At 45.3% G+C, this 16813-nt stretch overlaps 1 protein-coding gene across 11 annotated transcripts in view; it reads right to left on the reverse strand.

Moving 5' to 3' along the window:
- The window catches only part of LOC119954478 (centrosomal protein of 164 kDa-like), a 261857-nt gene that overhangs the window by 37056 nt on the left and 207988 nt on the right, over positions 1–16813 (reverse strand). For 10 of the 11 annotated variants that reach the window (XM_038779755.1, XM_038779752.1, XM_038779753.1 and 7 more), the window contains 5 exons: positions 15770–15853; positions 11200–11268; positions 6925–7109; positions 6177–6303; positions 4112–4173 (listed from right to left, as the gene is read on the reverse strand). In XM_038779755.1, coding sequence (XP_038635683.1) covers positions 4112–4173; positions 6177–6303; positions 6925–7109; positions 11200–11268; positions 15770–15853 — 527 coding nt within the window. The remainder of the gene's footprint in view (positions 1–4111; positions 4174–6176; positions 6304–6924; positions 7110–11199; positions 11269–15769; positions 15854–16813) is intronic. The other variant, XM_038779751.1, reaches the window with a different exon arrangement.

Here is a 16813-nt window from a genome sequence, read left to right on the forward strand (position 1 = left end):
CTATCCTAGACCTGGTATTGTGCATGGTGAAGGCACCCCTAGGCAGCAGTGATCATAATATGGTTTTACATTCAGCTCGAGGAAGGGAAGAGTGCATCGAAGAGTAACATTTTATACTTAATGGTGATTAAGAAGGCAGTGAAGCACAGCTATCTAAAGTGAACTGGCAAATTAGATTGAGCAATAGGTCAATAGATATGCAAATGCAAACATTTAAATGGATATTTCAGAATACACAGAATAGATACGTCCCATGAGAAAGAAAAATTCCAAGGGGGGTGACCCACTGCCAGGGGTTGAATAAAATATTAAAGACAGTATAAAACTTGAGAAAAAAACATGTACTTGTAGAGAAATAGTGCTGGGTCAGAAGATTGAAAAGGATATAAAGGAAAGCAACAAATGGCAAAAAGATTAATAAGAAGGGAAAAAGTAGAGTATGAAAGATAAATAGATAGAAATATAAAGATGGATAGTAAGAATTTCCACGGATACTGAAATAATAAGAGTTAACAAAGTGAGCATTGGTTTTATAGAAAGTGCACGCGTGGAATTGATAATGGAAAGTAAAAGTAGAAATAAAGGAAAGTCGCCACAGTCCCAGATGACCAGAGGCTACTTTCCCCTTTGAAGGGGAGAGCTGACTGGTGGTCATTTAACCTGAGGATCACCACATCTCAAGGGAGTGCCAAGTTTGCATCTCTTGCGAAAACCTCAGCCAGTACAGGAATTAGCCGGTGCTGCTGGCCTCGCTCTGCATCACAAACCAGCTATCCAACCAACTGAGCTAAACCAGTCCCAGATAGTGGAAAGTCGGGTGGTGGCAGATGAATTGAACAGGTATTTACTATAGAAGGTACAAGTAACATCCTCAAAATAGCTGTAAATTAGGAAATGGAAGGAAGGGTGGAACACAGAAAATTTACTATCATCAGCGAAGTGGCATTGTAAAAATTATTGGGTCTGCAGGCTGACAAATCCCTGGGCCTGGATGGACTTCATCCTAGGGTCTTGAAACAACTAGCGAGGGAGATAGTTGATGCATTGATTTTAATTTTCCCAAATTCCCTAGATTCAGGAATGTTCCACTGGATTGGAAATGAGCAAATATAGTACCTTTATTCAAAAAAGAGAGGGAGACAGAAAGGTTGAAACTACAGGGCCAATTGGGGAAAATGTTGGAAACTATTATTAGAGATATTATAGCAGGGCACTTAGAAGAATCAAGGGAATCAGGTCGAGTCAACACGGTTTTGAGAAAGGGAAATCATGTTTAATCAATTTATTGGTGCTATCTGAAGGAGTCGCAAGTGCTGTGGATAAATGAGAACCAGTGGATGTACTGTACTTAGATTTCCAAAAGGCATTAAATAAGGTGCCACATAAAAATTTATTGTGGAAAATAAAAGCACACGGTGAAGGCAGTAACATATTGGTATGTACAGAAGCTTGGCTAGTTAATAGTTGGCATAAATGGGTATTTTTCTGGTTGGCAGGATGTGACTAATGGTGTGCCACAGGGATCAGAGATGGAGCCTCACCCTTTTACAATTCACATAAACAAATGATTTGGATGAAGAGGCCGAAGGTATGGTGTAGGAAAGCAAGTTGTGAAGAGGACATAAGGAGGTCACAAAGAGACATTGGTAGGTTAAGTGAGTGGGCAAAGATCTGGCAAATGGAGTATAATGTGGGAAAAAGTGAAATTGTCAATTTTGGTTAGAAAAACAAAAAATAAAATGATCTAAATGGTGTTGCGATTGATTCCAGTTGATGTCATTACTGGACGGGAATATCACAGAATGGAACGCTAGCTCAAAAGTCTGTAACTTTAACTTATTAAAAAAATAAAACGTGTAAGTACTGAGTCACAGGACCACTAATTGGTTTTCGCAACAAACATTTATTAAACATGAAAAAATTGGATTATGATTCAATACACTGTTACTGCCCCCTTAGCTTAAAATACACACAGCTTTGAAGGTTAGCATGCATTACAAAGTACATTTTAAACTGTAATGTTCTCAATAGCACAAAAAGTCCCTTTTAAGCATACAAGGTGACTGTGGTCAAATACAAACACAGCGCAATCGACCCAAGTTAACGTGTGTGGACTTCTCCTCAGAATCCCCCCAGATGATGATCACATGAAAGTTTCTAAATTTCACTTCCAAAAACATGCTTTAAAACCTTCTTTCATAATTATGCTTTCCCTTAGTGGTTTGCATTTCATTCAAATGACTCTTTTAACCCAAGCTTCCGCTCCACTTTTAACACCGAATCCAGTCCAGGATTTACACCAGTTTCTTTTAAGCTTCCTTTGTCTTAACTGCTTTAACACAAACTCCGAGATCCAGTCACCAATTTCCAGTTATTTCAACTCGTGTTTCACAGGCTGTATTAAAATTTTGCAAACCTGAAAATCACTTCTGTTATCTTTCTGGCATCTCAGCCTTCTTCTCAGCTGTCTATCTTTTCTGAATAGTGCTCTGTTCCAGTACCTCTAACCTAGACGTCTTGGAAACTTGTCGTCATCTCTCAACTTTCCTTAACTAGCTGTTCTTCAGATCTCTGCACTTGTTTTCTCAACCATTACTCCGTTATATAGCTTTTCTTCAAGCAAAGCTAAAAGATATTCCCTCTCTAGCCTTCTGAACTAACTTCATCTTGCAAAGCTGCATTCTCTGTCACTAACTCTCTTCAACTGCAGTCACACTAAAACTTAAACGCTTCTCTACCTCACAAGGCCCCAGTTGCTAAGCAACAGCTGCTGGTTTATTTATTCTTCATGCCACAGCTCTCTCTCTCTCTCTCTCTCTCTCTCTCTCTCTCTCTCTCTCTCTCTCGAGCACAATTGAAATACAGTTGCAACTTAACTAATCGCCACACATATAAACACCTTTGGGTCCACCATAAATCTGATTTTCACTTCCAGGCACAGAAACATTAAATTAAACCCACTTAAAACTATGCCTTATTTCTAATGTTTGCCAATAGAAATATTAGTTATGTAAAACTACCTTTGGTGAGAGATTGCATAGGTCTGAGATATAGAGGGAATTGTAATTAGGAAGACTAAGAGAATGTATAACTAACTGGGAGGTTATACAGGGCCCTGGTGAGACCATGTCTAGAATACTGTGTACAACATTGGTCTCCTTCTTTAAGGAAAGGTGTATGCATTAGAAGCAATTCAAAGAAGATTTACTAGACTAATATCAGGAGTGGGTGGGTTGTGTGTGAGGAAAGGTTGGAGAGATTTGGCTTGTATTCACGAGAGTTTATCAGAGTAAGAGGTGACCCAGTTCAAATATTTAAGATCCTGAAGGGTCTTGACAGAGTGGGTGTGAAGAGAATGTTTCCTCTTGTGGGAGAATCTAGAACTAGGGGTCATCGTTTAAAAACCAGGGATCATTCATTTAAGACAGAGATGAGATAAAATATATTTTCTCAGAGGGTTGACAGCCTTTGGAACTCTCTGCCTCAAAAGGTGGTGGAAGAAGAGTCTTTGAATATTTTTAAGGTGGAGTTACATAGGTTCTTCATTATCAAGGTGGTTAAAGGTTATTAGGGATAGACAGGAATGTGTGGTTGGGGTTACAATCAATGCAGCTGGCTGTGCCAAAAATGAAGCAGGAGTGCTTGATCCTGACACCAGGCAACAAAGGTCCAACAATCTTATTGAATGAAGGAGCAGGCTAGAAAGGCCGAGTGGCCGACTCCCGGTCCTAATTTGCATGATTGTATGTATGTTCATACACCCTCTGAGGTATACCCAATCTCTGATCATCCGGAGACTAAAAGTTCTGGGCCTATGTCTCCATTAATGGTTGAGTTGCAACTTTCATGCATTTCAGCCATGATCTAATTGAATGGCGGAGCAGGCTTGAGGGGCCAGATGGCCTACTCCTGCTCCTAGTTCTTATGTTCTTATTTCAAGGTCCCTTTAAAATCAGTGCAAAACAAAGGAATCCCCAACTATTGGCCTTTCAGCGAGTTCAGTGTCTCTAAAAATTGAGTTATTGGCTTTTTAATTTTAAGTATCAACAGTTGAAAAATACACATTATGGAAAAGACAGTGGTCCGAAAGTACTGCATATTTCCAACTTACTTTTCCATGCTGACTTCCTCATCCTCAACTCTGGGAATCGGGGAACTGTTGCGATTTAGGTTCTGAAGAGTTAGAAACAAATGAAATGAGTTATCAATTTGCAACGTTGGCAAATACTGACTATTGAATGATTCAGCTGTGGGAGTAGATTTCATACTTAAAATTTTAGACATGATAAACCATGTACGAGTAAGAAAAGGTCATCCATATTATGATCTCTCAGCAACATAGCTTTATATAACAGATAAGAAGCCAGAGAAGTGAGCACACCCAAAGTTATTTTATTCACTTGTGCGCACATACTATGAAATGTCTGGCCCCTCAAGATTACCTATTTGGTTGCTGCAGGAACTGAGGAATTCATTATGGTTCCTCTCTTTCCATCGACTGCATGGACAGGTTCAACCTAATTATCACTCGTTAACGGCTTGTGCGACACAACTGACCACATTTCAGCTGAAACCAACGTCAAATTGACAATCTTACTTATGCGGACCATAAGCATGGATGATGCGAGAAATTACAAATGTTGTACCGGTAAAGGGAATAAACGTTTTGGTTCTGAGGCTAGGAGAAAGCTTTGCTCTGCAGCTAGCTGTGCCAAAAATGAAGCAGGAGTTGAGTGCTTAATCCTGATACCAGGCAACAAAGTTGCAAAAAAGTTCATTCCCCATGATCTGAATTAAAAGAAAATAAACTGAAAATTTTAAATGATGCTATTTCTAATTAAGGGTCTCTCTAAAAAACCTTAACATATCGATCCATTTTTAAGATTGTGGTGTCTATTTCTACAACTTTTTGTTTTTGTTACTGATGTCCTTTGACTTAATAAGAAAGATAAATGCATGATTCTAAAGATGTCTTAGCTCAACACGTTAGGAAGTTAGCATGAAATGAAAAGCAAAGAATTGGATAAAAAAGAAACTGACAGGGATTTGGCTACACTGAGAACTTGTGAGATTCAGATTAGCCTAGTAGCAGGGTGAAACAGATACTTAGTTAAGCAAAGTGGAGACTAGCAAAGCAGAGCTCTCAGAGAATCAAGCTATTGTGCAGAAAATAAGCAGGAGAAGTCTGACTGTGCAATACCCCGTAAGTTCTACTTTGAACTAGAAGAAAGGTTTCCAAACGAAAGCCACAGGTCCTCTGTGGCAATTATTTTCTGGATTTTGCTCATAGTGTTAAAACCTGTGGGATGTTGTTTTGGGGAAGGTGTATTCTCAGAGTTTAGGAAGTAGATAGATTTAGATTGGAGGTGTCATTTAGGCATAACGTCTGGGTAACCATTACTGTAGCTAATTGTTGCTCTTCACTGTTGCCTTTCTTGCTTGTGTTTTATCGTAAGAAGTCTTACAACACCAGGTTAAAGGCCAACATGTTAGTTTCAAACACTAGCTTTCGGAGCACTGCTCCTTCCTCAGGTGAATGTTCCTCAGGGAAGGAGTAGTGCTCCGAAAGCTAGTGTTTGAAACAAACATGTTGGACTTTAACCTGGTGTTGTAAGACTTCTTACTGTGCTCACCCCAGTCCAACGCCGGCATCTCCACATCATTGTGTTTTATAGTTCAATAAATATTTTATTATTTCAATAATTTACAATAAACATTATAACACAAACACTAACTCCCAAGGTCTTGTGGCGCAACAGTAGCATTTCTACCTTTGGGACAGAAGCCCCGGATTCCAGTCCCACTTCAGGATTCATAAAATGGCCAAATAGATTATCAGTGTGCAAATCTTTTCAATATGTCGGATGGCAGGCTATAGGAGCGTAATTTCCTGGTCAGCCATTCTGCAGAAGGCAGTGGCAAACCACCGCAGTACTTTGCCAAGCATAATCATGGACCTCTTAGGGTATGGTAGCTAAAGGAGGAGGATAGAACTCCAAACTTCTGAATGTCATCAAACAACAGTGTTAAGATTTGCAATTTGGAGAGGTCTGATCAACTCTTGTATTCTGGGATTTATGGCAAAATGGTGAGGACATAAAGACAGGAAACTCCGCCTTCTGGATTGCCAAGTACTGACCTAAAAAAAGTCATATTTGCTTTTAAAGTTCACTCACTGCTTCAATGTGAAAGTTTAAATCTTCAATATGAAGTTCATCCTCTTCCGCATCATCAGAGGTGCCGTTGATTATAGGCACTTCCTTTAGGGTCTCGTGCTTCTTTCTGATTGTGATTTCCAACTCGCTGCAAAATAATATCGCACCTTAGAACTAAATTACAGTGAGCACTGTTCAGCTATAAAGGCCACATCTTAACACAGCTCAAGAAAATTTGAATGTACAGTAATTTGTAATATAGCTCCATCTTTGTTCTTTCAAAAAAAGTTTTTAAAATTTGATGCTTTAAACTAAGGCCTTTCTTTTTTGCTTCCGATACGCATAATGGTTCAATGCTGCTCAAAGAAGTGAAGACGATTCTCCTGCTGCCTTGGCAAATACTTCTCCCTCAGCCAACATTATCAAAGCCAGATCAATGAGACAATTATGAAATTGCTGCTGGAAACACTTAAGTTGCAACTGTATTTCAATTGTGCTCAGAGAGGGCTATGGCGTGAAGAATAAAATGACTCCTGCATTTCCAACGGAATAGTCGCTGCTCTTCAGATTAATTCACTGTATGAGAAATGCTTTGGAGACATTTCGGAGATGGGATCAGGCACTGTGAATCTTGAACCTCAACATCTATTGCCTGCATTGATGGAATATCGCAAAACGTTGGCATTTTGTCTAAGCTAATACTCTACGTTATTTGCATCCCATTCATTCATTCATTCCTCCCCTGCTCCCACTAACAAGGACAAGATACCTAATTTTATTCTGGAGCTGCTGGCTTTCTTCCCTGAGAGTGTCAACCTCCAGTTGAAGTGCCACCTGTTGGTCCTGCAGCTTATTCAGGTTCTGGTGGGACTTCCGGATTGAATCCTGCAATGAGAAATGCTCACGTTTTGACTGTTCTACTTCCTGTTTGCTAGGTCTTGAAGAAAGCATTTCCTGTAAACAAGGACCAAAAAATACACAGAAAATAAAAAAAACTTCAAAAATATATTTGAATGCAAAGTAAAAATCCATGATTAACATTTGAAAAGTCCGCATAGCTATACATATCAACTTTATGTATATGCCTCCATACTAAATTTTGTCTTTTTAAAAGGTCAACCCTAATCTTTATCGGGAGATGAAGGGGGGGGGGGGGGGGGGGGGGGGGGCGGAAGAGAGAGTGGGTATGTGTGTTTATGGCCATGAACCTGCATGCGAGGAACGCAAGGGTCTTGTCACATTTTATGGCTGCATCTCATTAATATGTGTTTTAAAAATAAATTTAGAGAGCCCAATTCTTTTTTTTTTCCAATTAAGGGACAATTTAGCGTGGCCAATCCACCGGGCCTGCACATCTTTGGGTTGTGGGGGCGAAACCCACGCAAACACGGGGAGAATGTGCAAACTCCACGCGGACAGTGAACCAGAGCCGGCATCGAACCTGGGACCTCGGCGCCATGAAGCGACAGGGCTAACCCACTGCGCCACCGTGCTGCCCCTCATTAATATGTTTTTTAAAAACTTGTGTTACAGAGAATTCCTACAGTGTTGAAGGAGGCCATTTGGCCGATTGAGTCTGCACCGACCCTCTTGAAGAGCACTCTACGTAGGCCCACTCCCCGCCCTATTCAGCAACCCCACTTAACCTGCACATCTCTGGACACCAATGGGCAATTTAGCATGTCCAATCCACCTAACCTGCACACCTTTCGATTGTGGGAGGAAACCGGAGCACCCGGAGGAAACCCACGCAGACACAGGGAGAACATGCAGACTCCGCACAGCCAGTGACCCAACCCGGGAATCGAACTTGGGACCCTGGTGCTGTGAAGCAACAGTGCTAACCACTGTGCTACCGTGCTGCCACAGACCTTCAAACGCAGATAGTCTATGTGTAGTTCTCTTTGAATGTGGATCCTACCACCCTCGATACCGTCCTTGCTACACCCTTCCAAAATTCCCCCAGCGCTGGGTATGCCCAGAACATGTGGACATGGTTTGCTGGGCTCCCGGAGCACCTAATACACCTGTCCTCGGTCCCAAAAAACCGGCTCATCCTTGTCCCGGTCATATGAGCCCTATGCAGTACCTTAAACTGTATGAGACTAAGCCTCGCACACAAAGTGGAGGAGTTCACCCTTTCTAGGGCATCCGCCCACGTCCCCTCCTCAATCTCCTCCTCCCATTTATCTTTCAGCTCCTCCACCGAGGCCTCGTCTACCTCCTGCATCACCTGGTACACTTCCGAGATCCTCCCCTCTCCAACGCATACCCCCGAGAGCACCCTGTCCTGGACCCGGGTGGGAACCCCGCCACCTGCCGCCTGACAAATGCCCTTACTTGCATGTACCTAAAGGTGTTCCCCAGGGGGAGCCTGAACTTCCCTTCCAGCTCACCCAGGCTCGCAAACTTCCCGTCTATGAACAGGTCACCCAGCCTCCTGACACCTGTCCTGTGCCAACTCAGGAACCCGCCATCAATTCTCCCCGGAACAAACCGGTGGTTCCCCCGTGTCGGGGACCCCATCGAGGCCCCCACCTACCCCCTGTGCCGCCTCCATTGCCCCCAAATCACGAGGGTAGCTGCCACCACCGGGCTCGTGGTATAGCTCGTCGGAGGGAGCGGCATCGTTGCAAGCGCTTCCAGGCTCGTACCCACACAGGATGCCATCTCCAGCCTCTTCCATGCCGCCCCCTCCCCATCCATTACCCACTTACGCACCATCGCTGCGTTGGCAGCCCAATAATACCCACAGAGGTTGGGCAACGCCAACCCCCCGCCATCCCTGCCCCGCTCCAAGAACACCCGTCTCACCCTTGGAGTCCCGTGTGCCCACACAAACCCCGTAATGCTCCTGTTAACCCGCCTGAAAAAGGCCTTCGGGATAAGGATGGGGAGGCACTAGAACAGGAACAGAAACCTCGGGAGCACCGTCATCTTGACTGACTGCACGCTACCCGCCAAAGACAGCGGCAGCATGTCCCACCTCTTAAACTCCTCCTCTATTTGCTCCACCAGCCTTGTGAGGTTTAGCTTATGTAAGGCCCCCCAGCTCCTGGCCACCTGAACCCCCAAGTACCTGAAGCTCCTCTCCGCCCTTTTCAGTGGGAGCCTCCCAATCCCCCCTCCTAGTCCCCCGGGTGTACCACAAACAGCTCGCTTTTCCCAAAGTTAAGCTTATACCCTGAGAAATCCCCAAATTCCCAGAGAATCCCCATCACCACCGGCATTCCCCCCACCGGGTCCGCCACATACAACAATAGGTCATCTGCATAGAGCGACACTCGGTGCTCCTCCCCACCCCGGACCAGCCCCCTCCAATCCCCCGACTCCCTCAGGGCCATAGCCAGCGGTTCAATTGCCAGCGCAAAGAGTAGGGGGGACAGTGGACACCCCTGCCTTGTCCCTCGGTATAGTCACAAATACTCCGACCTCCTCTTATTCGTGGCCACACTCGCCATCGGGGCCTCATACAACAGCCCCACCCAACTGTTTTAGCCATTTTAAAGATCTTTGTTCAACTTATTAAAAATTAGAAAAGCGATGAGCGTTATCTGTATATATTTTATGGAAACATACAGTGTTAGTCCCTTAATCTTGGTTCCCCGCTCAGTAGATTGAAAAGTTGGCCTGCTGTTGGGTGAGAAAGTCAGTGGTACAAGGTTGCAGTCGGCTATCACTGGGCATGGCTTCTGGCAATTACAAAAAAAAAAATTAATTTACAGGATGTGGGCGTTGTTGGTTCGGCCAGCATTTATTTCCCATCCCTAGTTGTCCTTCAGAAGATGGTGGCGAGTTGCCTTCATGAACCGATGCAGTAGGTACACCCACTGTGCTGTTAGGGTGGTGGTTCCAGGATTTTGTCCCAGCGACAGAGAAAGAAAGGCGATATATTTCCAAGTCAGGGTGATGAGTGACTGGGCGGTGGGGTCCCCAGATATCTGCTGCTCTTGTCCTTCAAGATGGTAGTGGTCATGGTTTTGGAAGGTGTTGTCTAAGGAACCTTGGTGAGTTACTGAAGTGCATCTTGTAGATGGTACACACGGCTGCCACTGTTCATCAGTGGTGGAAGGTTTTAATGTTTATGGAAGGGAGGGAAATTAAGCGGGCTGCTTTGTCCTGGATGGTGTTGCATTTCTTGAGTGTTATTGAAGTTGTACTCATCCAGGCAAGTGGAGAGTATTCCATTACACTCCTGACTTGTGCTTTGTAGATGGTGGACAGGCTTTGGTGGATCAGGAAATGAGTTACTCACTGTAGGATTCCTAGCCTTTGACCTGCCCTGGTAGCCACAGTATTAATATGGCTAGTTCAGTTCAGTTTCTGATCAATGGTAACCACCAGGATATTGATTGTGGGGGATTCAGCGATGGCAACACCATTGAATGTCAAGGAGTGATGGTTAGTTCCTCTCTTGTCGGAGATGGTCATTTCCTGGTACTTGTGTGGCGCGAATGTAACTTGTCGTTGGTCAGCCCAAGCCTGGATATTGGAGGAGGTGAAGGAATGGTGGGAGGGGGCTCAGAACACGGCAACCAGGAAGAAGGGAGTTACCTAACCTCAGGGAAGGAAGAGATCACAGTGAGGGAGAAGCACTCTTCCTCCTCCTGGATACATGCAGTGCTGGAAAAGCTGGGTCAGGTCGCTGCCATCTCCTTTCGGATTTCGTAAGCCCTGAGGAGCTGAGCTCAGAAGTAGATTTGTTAACGGTGAGTGGGGGCATGTCAGGGTTTCTACTTTACCGATTTAACATTCCCTCCAACCCCTCTCCCGCCTGTCATGGTGATCGTGATGGCAGGGGTGCGGTTGGGCTAAAACTACACCAGTCCCCTTTTCAGGGTTCCTCAATATCGGCAAAAACACACCATGAATGGGGGCAAATTTCTAAAAATGGCATTGGTGGAAGTGGACAGAACAATCATTGGAAATAAATTGTTCACATTTTGGTTTGAACGTAGGGTTGCACCCAAGACAGTCTTTACCAGTCGAATGACACCTTGCAGATAAGATTATGCAGAAAACCAACAATCAGAGGTATACTTACAGTTTGTTCCCTTTGCAGCTGATTCTCTTCCGCATGAAATTGTTCCCTTTGCAGTTTCAATGACATTTCCTGAAAAAACGTTTACATCTCAAAGGCAACTGTATGATTTTATGACTCTAATGTTGTGATGTTATACAGTAGCTGTATTTTTCACACTAAGGACCATTAAACATGGGATGTTTAGCCACAAATGACTACCATCTCAACAATGCAGGGCAGCGATCAACAAAGGTTCATTCTGCATGCATAAATTAAGAATGGGCATGCTCATTCATACTTCACTTTTAAGAGTTCCTGCTCAAAAAGATACTGGGTAATTATTTAGGGAATATAAAAGAGTATGGGTAGAAAACAGGGAAAATGAGACTGTGCAAAATCAATCCCAAAATGAAAGACATGGGGCGCGATTCTCCGCAAATGCGGAGAGTCGTAAAGGCTGCCGTGAAACTGGCCATGTTTCACGGCAGCCTCCGCGCCCCCTCCCGGGACCCGATTCTCCCCCCTGGTCGGGGCTAGCAGCGCGGCTCCGTGAAGAATGGCATCGCGGACTTAGCGACCATCGCTAAGCCCGCGCGCCAAGCGTCACGGCGGCTGATGCGCACGATGACGTCAGCCGCGCATGTGCGGGTTGGACGGCTCCAACCCGCGCATGCGCGGTGACGTCATCACGCATATGCGTCAAACCCGCACATGCGGGGGCCGTCATGCCCCTCAGCCGCCCCGCGGACTGATCCTGCGGGGCGGCGGAGGAACAAAGAGTGCGCGGGTATCGGACCCGCTGCCCGCGATCGGTGGGCACCGATCGCGGGCCCATGCCACCCTTGGCACGGCCGTGGTGCGGCCGTGCCAATCGGTGCCATGGTTGTCCGGGACGGCACTTTGCGGCTGTTTTCACGAACGGTGAGAGCAGGTGTGTTTGCGTTCGTGAAAACGGCCGTAAAGGCCTGGGAACTCGGCCCATCGGCCAGGGGAGAATCGCTGCTCGCCGTAAAAAACGGCGAGCAGCGATTCGTGCCATGGGGGGGGGGGGGGGGAGAGAATAGCGGGAGGTCGGGAAAAATGTCGGGAAGGCCCTCCCGCTATTCTCCGACCCGTCGTGAGCAGCGGAGAATCGCGCCCATTAAGTGCAGGCAAGAGCTGAGTGGGCTCAGTTTGTTTCTATCTGTCCAAAATCTTCGCTGGGTCCAATACAGGAACCGCATTAATTCAGAATTCTTGGCAATAGAAACCTACCATCAACAATCTGAACTAAACTTAAGACATTTATGAATACATTTTATGTGTACAATTTTTCAACATTTGTTACTGGAGTGATAAAACTGATATCTTGCCACGGTCATAATTTGCCATTTGAACTGATGGAAGCTGCATTTTGGTCGGCTGGGGTCTGAAACTGGGCAAACGTTAGACAGATCTGGGCAGATCGTTAAAATGGCACCAAAGCAGTCACCTAAGAGAATCAGACAGGTTGAATGTTCAAGGCACAGACTGCTCACTGAATAATCATCCTCCAATGCTTTGGATTGCCAAAACTTGTGATGTTTATTTTTTTTTCTAGAATATGCATCCTGAAGGGTGATTTGAAAAATGTTGTTCATCAGGAGAAAGAAGCAGTACATGAACAAGCTGAAGTGATAGACATGAAAAGAACCACCGGTTCATTTAGCCTATCTCAGTGAAACCCAGCATATCACTGTGCAGACATGCTGCACCCATGTAAGCTCACAAGAGAGGCAAAATAATTTTTTTAAAACCTAAATTAAAAGCAAAATACTACAGATGCTGGAAATCAGAAATAAAAATCAGAAAATGTTGGAAAAACTCAGCAGATCTGGCAGCATCTGTGGAGAGACAAACAGCTTTTTAAAAAAAAAGTATGTTTATTAAAATTTTACAGAATAACAATCAACAAAAACACAAGAATGCAAAATTTACAAACGAAGAAAAACTAAATACCTCAAACATTATACTTAAAACCTTTAAAAGCTGACGGTGCCTGGATCTTTGAAAAAGGAAATAAATGTTTGCCATCTCAGGTAGAATCTCTCCGCTGAACCCTTGATGGTGAATTTAATTTTCTCTAAATGCAAAAAGGACATTAAGTCCCCCAACCAGCCAGAGGCACTGGGCGGAACGAGAGACCTCCAACCGAGCAATGTCCACCTCCAGGCTATCAGTGAGGCAAAGACGACAACGTCTGCCGCTACCCTGGAGTAAACTGTTGTGAATCCAAAACCCCAAATATAGCCAGCAGCAGACATGTCAGTGATTCCAAATGGAGTACCTCAGACATGGTTCTGCAAAAGGAAGCCCAGAAGCTGGTGAGTCTGGGGCAGAACCAAAACATCACCTGGGGCAAGCAAACAGCGATCACATCTGTCCTCAACGTTTGGAAAAACCCACTTATCCTTGCCTTGGTTAAGTACGTCCTTGAACTGAATTAGGCTCAATTGGGCACATTTAGGTGGAGTTGACCTTCTAAAGGGCCTCTCTCCAAGCCTCGATAATAAGTATAAGGGCCCAGCTCAATCCCCCATTTGACCCTCACTCCATTTAGAGGGGAGCGATCAGACAAGAGAATATGGCCATGTTGGTCTGAAGTAGACCCCCTGAAGGCTGAGCCAAGGATAGAATCCTCTTCAGCAAGGAGGAAGGTGGATCCAGAGGACAGGAAGGGAAGGTCATCAGAGAGGAATTGCGAACTTCAAAGTAGCGAAAAAGACTAGTTAGGTAGCTGAAATTTGTCCGCTAATTCTCTAAAACTGGTAACCCTCCCCTCCATGAATTAGTGTCCCAATAGTAAAACAATGTTTGGAAGGGGCAAGTCACCTGCCCGTCTATCCCTCTGGAATAGAACACTGCGGATTCTGGGATTCTTACCTCTCCAAATAAAAGCAGATATCAATGCATTAACCTTAATAAAAAAGAGTTTAGGAAGAAAAATGGAGAAGCATTGAAAGAAAAAGAAAAACCTCGGGAGTATGTTCATTTTTATTGACAAAGTCATCGAGACTCGAAATGTTAGCTACCTTCTCTCTCCACCGGGGCTGTCAGACCTGTTGCAATTGTCCGGTATTTTCTGTTTGTTTCAGATTCCAGCATCCGCAGTAATTTGCTTTTACCTTTATGTTCATTTTTATTGTTTGAGATTATATTTGAAAGATGATGGAAGGTTGTTCCACCTCTGTAGGTCTGTTCTGACATTATTGATCAGGCTTGAACAATTCAATTTGTGAAGTGAGGCACAATTGTGGGTCACCCTGACCCCCAAGTAACGAAAATTGTACAAGAGGCGGAAGGGTAATGTGCGTAAATGGGCGTCTTCCAGAGGGGTTGACCGGAAAACATTCACTCTTGCCTAGGCTTAATTTGTAGTCTGAGAAGGAGCCAAAGGTATTAAGTATCTTCATTATGCCGTCGATGAAGAGACTTGGGTCTATAATACATAAAAGTAGGTCATTCGCATAAAGAGATCCCCGATGTTCTACCCCATCTCGATGAATACCCCTCCATTGATTAGAAGTCCTCAAGGGTATAGAGGGAGGCTCTATTACCAGGGTGAATAGAAGTGGAGAAAGTGGGTAGCCCTGCCTAGTGTCCTTACTCAAGAGGAGGTATTCTAAGTAGGAAGTGTTTGTGTGAACGCTGGCTCATGGGGCAGGGATCAGAGGCAAATTCATGGCCGATTTCAAATCTCCTGAGAATCTGAAAAAAATAGTCTCATTCCACTCTGTCAATGCTTCCTCAGCGTGAAGAGAGACCATCACCCCCAGCTCGGGTGCGGGGGGGGAAGAATAATATTTATAAGGCTACATATATTGACTGATAATTGCCAGTCCAAAACAAAGCTTGTTTGATCCTCCAAAATTATACTTGGAAGACAAGGCTCTGACCAGGCTGCAGAACCTCAGCGGTTAAATATCCGCATTTAAAAGCAAGATGTGTCGATCTGAATCGCACTCATTCGGGTCCCTGTTCCTCTTAAAGAGCAAGGAAATAGAGGTTTGAATAAGCGTCGTAGGGAATGAACCCCGCGGTAGGGAGTAAAAATATCTAACAACAAAGGTGCGAGCTGGTCCGAGAACTTCTTATAAAATGTGATCGGAAAGCCATCCGGGCCAGAGGAGCTGTCAGGCTGTATTAGTCCAACACATTTTAACCATTACTTTTTTAAAATATAAATTTACAGTACCCAATTCATTTTTTACAATTAAGGGGCAATTTAGCGTGGCCAATCCACCTATCCGGCACATCTTTGGGTTGTGGGGACGAAACCCATGCAAACACGGGAGAATGTGCAAACTCCACACGGACAGTGACCCAGAGCCGGGATCGAGCCTGGGACCTCGGCGCTGTGAGGCTGCAGGGCTAACATACTGCGCCACCGTGGTGCCCTCATTTTAACCATTACAGCCTGAAGGTAGAAACTGGCCTTGTTTTGGCCTTTTTAAACAAATTATGTGGTTAGTCATGCAGCTTTGAGATTGAGAATCTGCCACGCTGAGGCTGAATTGGTCCTTGTACTGTGTTTTTATTTTCTGCTTTACACAGCCCCAGGTGTCTAACTTACCTGGTTGTGCAGCAGATTGGACTTTGCTTTTAGTTCTTTGGCTCTCATCTCCAGCTGTTCCTCAGCCTCCTGAACTTTCAATTCCTGCAGATGCATAAATATATCAGAAAACGTGCTATTGTAAAAAATGTACTTCAGCACCAACAGATTTTCGATTGTTCATAGGTAATCGGAGGCCAGAGGCAGGATTGATGTTCAGCTATTAGCTCTGTATGTTTTCAGCACACTGCTCCAAGCGGGAAAATGTGGGTAATGGAAACTCCATGGCCGGGATTCGGCAAAAACGCGGCTAAGTGTTGACGCCGGCTTAAACACCAGAGTGTTTCATGCTGGCATCAATGGGCCTCTTGGCCCAGCGATTCTGACGCCTACAGAGGGCCAGCACGGCGCCAGGGTGCTCCACGCAGCCCCGGTGCCAATACGCGGCTCTGCACTGGCCACACAGCGGGCCGGTGCGAAGGAAAGTAGCCCCCCCCCCCCCCCCCGGCAGATCACGTGCTGCCACCGATAGGTAGCCCCCCCGATCGCAGGCCTGGCCGTTGTGGAGGCCACCCCTGGAGTCTGATTCCCCCCCCCCCCCAACCAGGACGGCCACCACGGCTGCGAGTCCGAGCTCCCGTTGTGTGGTACCATGTTAGAACTACGCCGGTGGAAACCAGCTGCTCGACCGTGGAGAATTGCCCACGGGGGCCTCTTTCAACGGCCCTCAACCGGCACTGCGACGACCGCGCGCGGCTGGCGGTGATTCTCCGATCGTTGGAGAATTGCGTCCCACCATCGGACCCGATCGCGGGTCTGAGGCCCCATTCTCCACCTCCACGCCAAGAGCGATTTCGGTGCGGAGCCTCAGAGAATCCTAGCCGATATAACTGAAGGTCAATTAAAGGGGAGTTATGACAGAATCACAGAATACTACAGTGCAGAAGAGGCCCTTCGGCCCATCGAGTCTGCACCGAAGCTGAAAGGCCCTGACCTGCCCATCTAATCCTACTTGCCAGTACTTGGCCCATAGCCTTGAATGTTATGGCTTGCCAAGTGCTCATC

The sequence above is a fragment of the Scyliorhinus canicula genome, chromosome 19 (assembly GCF_902713615.1).
Source record: "Scyliorhinus canicula chromosome 19, sScyCan1.1, whole genome shotgun sequence".
Taxonomy (NCBI): Eukaryota; Metazoa; Chordata; class Chondrichthyes; order Carcharhiniformes; family Scyliorhinidae; genus Scyliorhinus; species Scyliorhinus canicula.